The sequence below is a fragment of the Electrophorus electricus genome, chromosome 9 (genome assembly GCF_013358815.1).
Source record: "Electrophorus electricus isolate fEleEle1 chromosome 9, fEleEle1.pri, whole genome shotgun sequence".
NCBI classification, from domain to species: Eukaryota; Metazoa; Chordata; class Actinopteri; order Gymnotiformes; family Gymnotidae; genus Electrophorus; species Electrophorus electricus.
The window spans coordinates 18,015,051-18,025,540 of NC_049543.1; the positions used below are offsets into that span (position 1 = coordinate 18,015,051).

Consider the following 10,490-nt stretch of genomic DNA (forward strand, 5'->3'; position numbering starts at 1 on the left):
ATCTCTTTAAATGCTTGATATTTCTATTGTATAACTTTATTTCCTATATAATACTTACACTTACAAATACAGGTATTGCACAGAACATTTCTGAAATAAAATTATACCGGATACACAGTTTACACATGCAAAAAATGAAAACTTCACAAAGCAAGTAGATAACCAATGGATGCAAGGCAACTTCAAAAGCTTTCTGACAATATATTAGAATTGTGTAAGAAGATTAAAATAGCATCTGAGAGTTGGCAGCATTGCTTTGTGCATTCTAGTTACAATATATGCTAATTGAACAGCACATTGGCCATAAACCTACAAATAACTTAAGATTCCTACTCAAACTACTTTGTGTTCCAGTCCGTGGTTTGATGCCAGCTGCTATTCAATTCACAGATAAGAAGCAAGATAATACAATATTAAAATCAATTATCGACTGTACAATTTTCCCGTGGAAGTAATTATTCAAAATGAGTGACCTGCAAGAGAATCCATACAAGATAAATGTGGCATGTTAAACAGCAACAAAAGTGAAGGGTTAAACATTACTGTGCATATGAAAGTTATGCCAATCATCTGGTGTGCGACTGTGCAGTTGAGAAAAGTCAAAATTATTTGTATACAAAATTTTCTGTTTTCCATACTGATTAAATCTTCAGAGGAGACATCATGGTTACCAGTCATACCTTTCTGCAAGCTTTGTAGTGGCCAGTCTTAAACAGTTCTCACGCAAAACACTCCATAACCTTTAAATTTGACCCATTGCTGGTTCGGCTGTATACTCTTCTGGCATGCCTTCAAAATCCAAGCACAAGCCAAGTCCACAAGGCAGTTCTAAATGTTTCCCGTAGCATCCAGCAGCTGCTCCCTTATGGAATTGAGCGCCACCAAGCCGTCGTGCAGCTGCTTGGCTAGCATTTGCACTCGCGCAGTCAACTCCTTCTTGCAGCCCTTCTTTAGCTCGCGCGAGTCCTTCGTGAAGTACTTATCCATGCCTTTGCACTCGTTATTCAGGGCCACTATCGCGCTATTGACTATCTCCTCAGCCCGCTCCACCGGCTCGGTGACCAGGCTGACGGTCTGCAGTGCTCGCCGCACCTCCCAATCTCCGGTGTAGTAGTTGTTGCGGCGAAGCAGCGGGTGGCAGCATAGGCGGCGGATTCCCTCGGCCACGAAATGCAGGCAGCGCTGCAGGTCCGTCAGACGAGTCTCGTAGTCCTGCACGAGGAGTTCGATCTTTTTGCGGTCCTGGTGCAAAGGGTGAAAGATGAGGTCAAAAACTCAATGCTTAGTTTCACCCCCATTTGATTATTCCGTTAAAGAAAGATCGTTATCTTTCGAGTAAAACAAATTGGTTTCCTCCCATGACACTCCTGTGATGGAAAAGTAAGAAGTACATTAAACATCCTTAGCTAAAATAAATGATAGCAAGTTAGAAAATCATGATCAGGACAATTTTTACATCAAAAATCATTCTGTAATGCCGAGTTTAATAGTTTTTTATGCCTTTACCTATAAGTTAGGTTCGCCCAACTCTTTGGTGGTGAAAAAGACAAACCATATCTTGAAACTGCATATATCAATACAAAAGTCTGTTAGATACATCTAGAAAACATCGAAGAGTGATTTTGGGTGAACCTCCTTTATTTAGTAAAGAAAAAAAAAAGTCCTCAAACTCTGGTGAACCGTTCCTTTCAATTTATTACTCACTACATCTCTGCCTAAAAGCTTAGTAGGTTCTCTCATAAAGGAACCGAAGGGCAGTAGCTTACGCTCATGTCGTGAACATTGTCTGAAATGGCTGCTGAAGCTGCTGCGATCCCGCCCGCTGTAGCTACTCCAAGCCCGACGGCCGACACAATGAGAGATGCCCCGAAAGTGACGGGTGCCAACGCGAGCCCGGCAATGGCCGCCACACCGCCCACCGCTGTCGTGGTGCCACCAGTGATGTTCGCAATCCTAGCCCGCCGGTGGAAGCTGCTAAGGTCGTCAGCAATGGCATACAGGAAAAGCACGTGCTGGTAGAGTACTTCGGCTTGCTCGGTGAAACTCTTGTAGAACACACGGAGCCCACGGTGGACCTTCCCAGCAATCTCAGTGAAGGATCTGGCACACACACACACACACACACACACACACACACACACACGATTGGTAATAACACTGTACAACCATGCAGCCTTTAAAAAAATATGGTACTACATTTATAGAATAAGTTTTGGAAAAAAAAATATGAACAATGCACCATTTTAGTAAAGGCATACGGTGTTTTGGCATCCAAAATGACTACAAGCACCATACTAGAGAAATCGACACCACCCAGCTCAATGTACGTGTGGCAAATCCAGATTAAAAATGTAATCTACCACTGTGACAATAGGGTAATCTTGCCTGCAGATTGCCACCGTTTTTGCTCGTGCCTGATTTAAAAAAACAAACACACCAACAACCTGAATTTCAAAAATCAAACCACCACCTACTTAGTTTCATCCTCTTTAAGGCTGATCTCCTCATCTGATGGTACCTCATCCCACACTGGGAGTAAAAAAAATAAATAAATTGTGAAATTTTTTTTCCCCCTGCCTGTATGCATTATTGGAAGGGTCTATGGATGAAAGATCTGAGTACTCACATTCTACTGTGTTCCACCACTCCATCAGACTGTCAGTGTCCTGCAAATATGAGCCCAGTAAATAACACCACATACTGGACATGGATATACTGCATACATCAGAACTTTATAAAAGACCAGCAATAGCTTGGCATGGCATCACATGACATTGCCAGGCTATTAAAAATAATTTGTCCTTAAAAAAAAAGGCTTTTACAATTCTAGGGACCATACTTCTGACCAGGTCAATAAGTATTTTGGTGTTTTGAGTTAAATCATTAAAGAAAAGTTGACTTCTAAATTCCAAACATCTCTTGCACCTGACTAATTCTGTATCTTCACTGAAGTTTAATTGTTTCAATAAGATAGAATTGTTCTGCCTTTAGGGTTTATGCAGGCTGCCTGTGTGTTGTATAATCAGTATGTAACCATTATGGTTTTCAAATGGTGGGAAAAGACTGACTCCTTCCTCCTCTTCTTCCACTGCCTCCAACTGCTGCTCATCCTCTGGGTCTCTTGATCGCCTCACATCCATCTGGGAGGACCTCCACTCAGCCTGAGGGGGAGGGGGGCAAAGAAAGAAAAAAAAAAATGCAATGTTTTTGTTCCGTCATATTCACAGTGAAATTGGGCAGCACAAAACTGCCTCTTGATCCCAGTTAGAAATCAGTAGGGAAAGTGTGTCTGCTTTTCTCACAAGGTGGGTATAGGCTCAGTACCGAGCTTGCGGAACTGGTTTAAGCACAGCAGTAAGCCAAAACGCATTGTTGACTTGGCTAACTCATATGACTCAAGAAACCCCCCTCCTTGGTAAACAATTACTGTGCTGTAATACCACTTGCAAATTACATCTGCTCTCAAACTAATCTACACTTTTAAAATTGTGCATGGATACCTTAGCTGCCTCTGAAAGGTAGTCACTGGACGTAGCACCTGTAGGATCAAGGTCTTCAGGAAAGTATTGGTCTTTAGCCTTGAGGGACAATTGTATATATTGAATTAAAAAGTGAACACTGGCCTTATTGGCACTGAAACAAAGTCTGGAGACAGCACCATTACCTTTGACTCTCTACTCGGCCTTTGTGATTTTAACTTCTGTGGCTGTGTGTCCTAAACACAAAGTGCAAAACATTTTTGTTAACTTGTCCAGATAAACACAGATGGACAACGCATCAAGATGGAAATCGAAGATGGAGTTATGCAAACACCAGAGTGTACTCTTCTGTCAAAGTCCAAGTGTCATCACAGTTTCCTGCTTTAAACAGTTCCGCTCCTTTCGCTGGAGTTCCTGCATCTTCAAGCCCCTAAATGTCACAAAAGAAAGCAAGCATATGGAATTGTGTGTCAGATCTCCAGTCCAAAAATAACTTTCATAAAAAGATAAACAAAATAAGATACACATGAAAGCATGAAAACGATAAAATATAGATACAACCTTTGAATCACTGTATGTTTGCAAAGGAACTCTCAAGATAGGTGGCTTCTTCAGCTGCAAGAAAATGGAATACATGATTTGGAATCATGTACATGAACATAATATGGACATCTGATCAAAGCAGAGGAGAAACAGTTAGGTTAAATACCTCACTATAGTCCTTGTACATATTAAATTCAGAGGTCTTCAGGTCTCTGGCTTTAAAGAGATCTGCACCTTTCTGTTGGAATTCTTCATCCAGTGTGCTCTGAAGACAAGTGGTTTTATAGGAAACAATTCTCACTTGGACAGATTTCCCACACAAACATGTATACATACACAAGATATTACCTTTGATCCTTTACGAGGCAAACGAGGAACTCTCATCTTAATAGGTTTCTTCTGCAAAATTAAGGCAGAATTACCTTCTTAAAGAGTGGATTCAAAAGATGGAAACATCACATTGAGAAGTTAATACCATAACACTTACAGATTGACTGTCCATTTCTTTTGTTTGTTCACCTTTGTCTAGAGAAGTGAGGTTGTCATTACAGAACGCCTCGTGCTGAGCATTAAAACAAAAACATGCAATTAGGGCATTGGCATTCAGATCAGTTACCAAACAAAATTTGCAAGGGGGGGAGGGGGGGGGGAAGAGAACCATGCACAACAAAAATCACACCTTTAACTTCCATGAGGGGGTGTATTCTGCTGCTCCCTCTTCCTCATTAAGAGAAGAACCCTACGAGGAACGGAAACTTACTAAATGCCAGAATAAATACACTATATTGTAAAGAAAACCGGAAACATGACATTTGAGAATTCATTAAGTACCAGGGTGTCCAAGGACCAATTCTTTTCAGAATCGGTTTTCACCATTGTGCCCTACGAAGACATACACAAATTCAGTTGCTGTAAAAATCCACTACTTCACTAGACACTTTTCAGTAATTCTGATGTACCTAAATATACTTTCCTGAAGATCATTCTGGTTTAGATACGAAAATGCCATTTTAACAAGGCAGATGCACAATCCACATGTGGGAATCTAGTCTAAATACAGACTTCTGTACAAATACTAGCCATTTCACAACTATAATTCTGTCAGATTGGTTTTTAATTTGTTTTATTAGACATACAAGCCTAAAAAGTCATTTAATCAATCAGTGTTGGTGATATGTCAAATTATTTAACTTCCATGCTGTCAGTCATCACAATGAGCCCAACCCTCAGAGCATCACTATCAGCTGTTTAACACATTAATAAAAATCTTTTTTAAAATAAAAATAGCATTAGCTGTCCAACATGATTCACATTTGTGAAAGATTATATAAATAACTCATAAGGGGGGGGAGAAAGGTACCCACTTTCAGCAATATGATTATACAGATTATGTGGAGATAAGCAAGGACCTATATAGTCATGCATAAGTCTTAGTAGCTGCCGCTGCTTCATCCCTTCTGGTTACTGAACCCACCAAATCCTATTATATGTTGTGTAGCTAGTCAATAAGAGATGTCCAACTCCCTGTTCAACCTTCCTTCCTGGGAGTTTGAAACCGTCTACAGTTGTGATCGAAATTGATTAAAAAAAATTATATATATTATATATATATATATAAAAAGTATTCACTTTTTCATTTTGAATGTCAAATGTTTTACCCCCCCAATCAGATTTAAATGATTTATGGCAGCCCCATTCAGCAGGCCTTAAGCATACTTTTATTTTTGTCCTGGTGTAACACAGAAAATCTGACAGAAGGCATAGTTTGAAATGTTTTAAATCAGTTAATTGACTGATTGGTAGAATATCTAAATTGTTCAGGAAGCCTCCCCATTTTCAAATAAGGGACCTTGGTGGTAGTATAGAAAAATGTAATTGCTTTTAAATATGGTAAGAAGCTAAAGAAGAGGTCAAGTGTTCACACAACCAGAAACAAAAGCTAGTGAGGCATTACCTTTGATCCTTTCCAAGATAAACGAGCAACTTTCAGTTTAACTGGTCTCTTCTGTAAAACCACAAAAATTCCTTCTTAAAAATCACAGGTTACAAAAAGGAAAACAGCATATTGACAGGTTAAATGACAGACTTACTGGTCGACAGTCCTGCATTTCTTTTGGTTTGTCACCATTGTACAAGAGCATGGAGTTTTTAGCACTTTTCTGAGTGAACATCTCATCCGGGTAAACTGCCTGCACAGTAAAAGCATACCAAAAATCAAGTACACTGGTTTTCCAATTAACACTTAAGAATGGTTCAAGTTCAAGAGGTTGTCATTTCAGCTATATACAAGTACACAACAAAAATGAGACAAAATGTTCCTCCAGGACCATGGTGCAACATAAAAACAACAGTGCAACAGACAACATGCCACACAAGTGCAAACAGGGGTTGGGAGAGTGGGAGTTAAAAGGGCCAAGTCCCCCATGAGGGGGTGAACCCTGTCACACCCTCTTCCTCATTAGGAAAAGAACACTGGGGGAAGGAAAAATAATACAAAATGCACTCTGGTAAGTTCTTTGAAAGCAAACTATAGACATGCAAAGTGGTATTGTGGTAAATAAGCAAAGTAACCAGTAACCATATTGTAAATATATTCAGAGATATGCTATGGATAACATGTTAAGCAATATTAAACTAACAAAAGCCCATTACCGCTATATACATGCAAAAACCTAAATACTGAAGGGTCTAATGGGAACATACCTTTGATTTATCTAAAAACTGGAGTTTTTTAGTCTTCGTCAGGTCATCTTCAAAAGTATCCTACAGAAACAATGAGCATTACATGAAATCATCCAAGGTGTAGCTTATTCATCTAATACTAAATAAAACAATACTGATTTTTGACAGGGCAAAGCATTAATTGCAAAAAGTATATGAAGAAAGAACTCCAAGAACTAATCCCTGGATTAAGAGTGAAGGAGTGATGGAGAACATGATAGACAAGGAGGTGGCTGGGTTTAGAAAGCTCACCAGAGAGAAAGATAGTGGGTGGTAAAAGGTGGCAAACACATTAGCTATGAAAAATGAATTCTAGGCATTGTCTCAATTTTGAACAACTGATTTTTTGTTTCCACAACAATGGAAAGGAGTTCCATTTATAATATTTTTCCACATTTAGCACACAACTTAACCTACCTTTGGTAGTTGGGGAGGCACAGAGGGTTTCATTTTCAGTGGCTCCTTCTGTTAAACAAGAATCTTGCATAGTATTCAAAAGGATACAACAATTATATATGGCAATAAAACAAAAACAAAACAAACAAAAAAAAGCAGCATACTGGTCTGCAATCTTTCCTCTCCTGCAAGTTCTCCTTGCCCTTCCACATATTGCCTCCACTCTGTAGCACAGATCCTCTTTCCTCCAGTAGATCTTCCTACAGAACACAGAGCCACCAATGATGCAAGAGATTCATTTTTCCCTGACCAAAAATGTTCTTACCAAAAGAACTGTGAACTAGGTCAGAACTTAAGCAATATTGAGCCAATGTACATTTTTAGGCCACATTTTTAAACTGCAAATACTGATTATGCAAACATCCTGTATTCAGACACTTGGCTATAGTCTTTCACTTAATGATGCTTGGTAGTAGTAGTCATCAAGCAGTCCAACCCAGCTACCAAACAGTTTAATGTAAAGGATTTTACACCCATTGTCCAGCTTCTTTCTGAACTACATATTGATAACAGTGCAAACCTTGGAGATTTGCACAGGAGTTTGATGGCCCGTTCCATTTTCAAAGCCTTCATGCATCTTTGTCTGGTTGAATAAGAGACAGAATTATGCAAAGGCTCTTTTCCCAATGTTAAAGTGTGTTTTTGATGTATTTATGGGCAATTTAACAAAATTACCTTCGACATTCTGTAATGTAAATGAGGAACTAAAAGTTTGTTTTTTTTCTTCTGTTGAGAATAAGAACATTATTATTCCACACATTCATATGCAAATTGTTTAAAAAAGAAAAAAAAGAATGCATTGGTTTTAGTGAGTAAAACCTTCTTCGATTTGTCCATTGCTGTACTCTGTTCATCTTGATCAGATGAAAAAACATCATCCACTGTGCTATCATGCAACTATGAGCAAAAATGAATGATCAGACAACCAAAATCCATCTAAAGTGTTAGTCAGTTATTGATTCTGCAAGTCAATATTTCTACCTTTGTTTCCCAAGACAAAGGACTTCCATAGATACTGTCGGTAGTTCCTCCCTATCCCATAAAACGGTCAGAAAAATCACAAAAAGAGTCAGAGACAGAAGGTGAAATACATGCAACAAAAATAAGCAGGAACAGTGCATGTACCCTAGGTTCTTCGCTGAGCCCATCAGTCTGTGAAAGTTTCAGGTCACCTCCAGGTTTATTCTGAAATCCAGGAACATCATATAATGGCTTTTATGCCCTATCATAAAATGGTGCGACTTTCCATTTAAATGAAATCTAGGTGAACATGAGTACATTTGACTGATACCTTTACCTTTGATCCTCTTCTAGACAGGACAGATGACCGCAATTTCTTGCCTAGTTTCTAAAAGAGAAGGAAAGGCACAGCATTATATATTAATCCACCTATATTACTACAAAAGATATACAGATAAACAGTTGAGAGGCATACTAATTTACTGCTTTTCCTTCCAAGAGAGTTTGTTAGGGCTCCCTCAGATTCTGCTGTGGATATCTAAGGAAAACATGAAGTGAACAGTGTTTTGCTTTCTATAATGAAGACACAAGAAATGATGAAAAATGAACAAAGCCAAAAGTACCTGTAAACATCAGTTCACCCTAATTTGTCAAAAAAAAAAAAAAACAAGTCGTCATGTTAGTGATTTACCCTCAAGGATTCTCTCCTCAGCTTAAGTTTTCCAGCCTGATTAAAAAAAAACAAAATATGGTATACAGAAGAAAACAAAAATAACGATTTTTAATACAATGGCTTTTAATATGTGCTCAGTTGTACTGGTAGGAACCCATTTTGGTTCTTGACCAGCCCAAGCCAATAATGAAGTGAACAAAGTACTGGAAATGGTTTCTCAGATTAACAAGAAGGTGCATGTACTAAAGTGGAAAAATATAGCCCATTACATACAGGCTTCCATTCGGGAGAAAGCTCAGGGCTGTCCTCTGGCCAGTCCTCCACACACATTTCCTGTATAGCACACACAGTTAAGAGACAGCCAACAAAGCTATATGCCTCCAGAATCAAATTTACACACACTCACATACCTGACCGATGAATAGAATGTCCTCATAGACTTGCATATTTTCCACAGCTTGTGTGGGGCCCTTTGAACCAAAACATTTTACAAAAATATGCCCATAAGTAATAGAAATTTATTTTTTATTTAAAGAGAAAGAAATGTAAATAAATATTTTCAAACCATCTGAATATTGGTTTTGCTACGTGGGACAGGAGTGGGTGGAGTCAGTGTGGATGCTACAGGAGCTGGTGTGGCTGTTTCAGGGAGCTGTACAACTATAGGAGAGACTATAGGAGTTGTGGATAGTGTGTGAGGGTACATGGCCTTAAAAAAGAAAAGGAAAAGCAGTTGACAATGCATAAACATACTGCAATTAAACAATTTAAAACAAAAAACAAAAACAGCCAGGCTTCTCCAAACCCTATACTCACCTGATTAGGACTCTTATAAACTTTAATCCTTGGAACTGGTTTCAGTGCATGTCTGCTGAACATCTGAAAAATTGAGTCTTATATGTAATCCTTTATATGTAATCCTTTGTTAATATTATTTTAAAATCTTCAGCTGTACAATAGAAAGTGAATGTCTACCAAACCAGTAGAGAATCCAATAAAAGGTGTTCTTACCAGCCCTCCATCTGCTAAGGTATTTGGACGTGGTGTAACTGCAGGAGATTCTTGGAGTGTTCCAGTTCCCGGTGTTGCATGGACATTGAAGTGGCTTTCTTGGGTCTTCACAGCAGAGTCATCAGACAATGGATCAAATGATTTAATCTCTCTTGGCATAGTCGCTGGGGTCTGAAATAATGGAGTACTTTGGAGTATCCCATTTTCTACACTGCTCAAAGGGCTTTGAAAGAGGTCACTAGACACAGATGCAGTGTCTGTGAAACTATCTGGAGTTTGAAATAAGTCAGTGGTTACGATAGGGGGGACAAAACAAGTGTCCTGAGAAACATCAGGCTGCCAACTAGACACTGTGGTATGAGGTGCTGTGGATTGGAAATTGTTTTTTTGATTGGACAGTGTATATTCCAAGAGATAATCCTTTTCATTGGATAATTCGGTATTTTCCGTGTTCTCAATGGCTGCCATGCTCTGCGAGATGCTGCTTTCCTCTTTGGCATTGTAAGGTTGAAAAACATCTGCGTTCTGTTTGGTTGATGTAGTATGAAGGCGTTCTGAAGAAGTAGGTGTGACTTGCAATATGTCAGACATGTGATTGGGAGATGTCATTTGCTGGGATTTTACTTCCTGGTTTACAGAAGATGGAA

General features: G+C 39.0%; 1 protein-coding gene across 1 annotated transcript; it reads right to left on the reverse strand.

The window, feature by feature from the left end:
• Positions 1 to 57: 57 nt before the first annotated feature.
• LOC113585403 lies at positions 58 to 9,278 on the reverse strand. Its single transcript, XM_035530054.1, has 20 exons — positions 9,243 to 9,278; positions 8,497 to 8,547; positions 8,325 to 8,384; positions 8,181 to 8,231; positions 7,304 to 7,399; positions 6,726 to 6,785; positions 6,113 to 6,211; positions 4,854 to 4,904; positions 4,702 to 4,761; positions 4,510 to 4,584; positions 4,371 to 4,421; positions 4,189 to 4,287; positions 4,041 to 4,094; positions 3,814 to 3,909; positions 3,501 to 3,578; positions 3,069 to 3,161; positions 2,627 to 2,666; positions 2,475 to 2,529; positions 1,767 to 2,100; positions 58 to 1,242 (listed from the first exon to the last, which is right to left on the reverse strand). The coding sequence occupies exons 1-20, from the start codon at positions 9,276 to 9,278 to the stop codon at positions 829 to 831; spliced, it is 1,953 nt and encodes a 650-aa protein (XP_035385947.1). The 3' UTR covers positions 58 to 828.
• Between the last annotated feature and the right edge of the window lie 1,212 nt (positions 9,279 to 10,490).

Coding starts and splice junctions, on each gene's coding strand:
- LOC113585403 (XM_035530054.1), bottom strand. CDS start 9,278: ATGCAAGTCTATGAGGACATTCTATTCATCGGTCAG. Junction 8,232..8,324: donor GGCTCAGCGAAGAACCTAGG/GTACATGCACTG, acceptor TTTATGGGATAG/GGAGGAACTACCGACAGTAT. Junction 7,400..8,180: donor CTTTGTCTTGGGAAACAAAG/GTAGAAATATTG, acceptor TGTGTTCTGTAG/GAAGATCTACTGGAGGAAAG.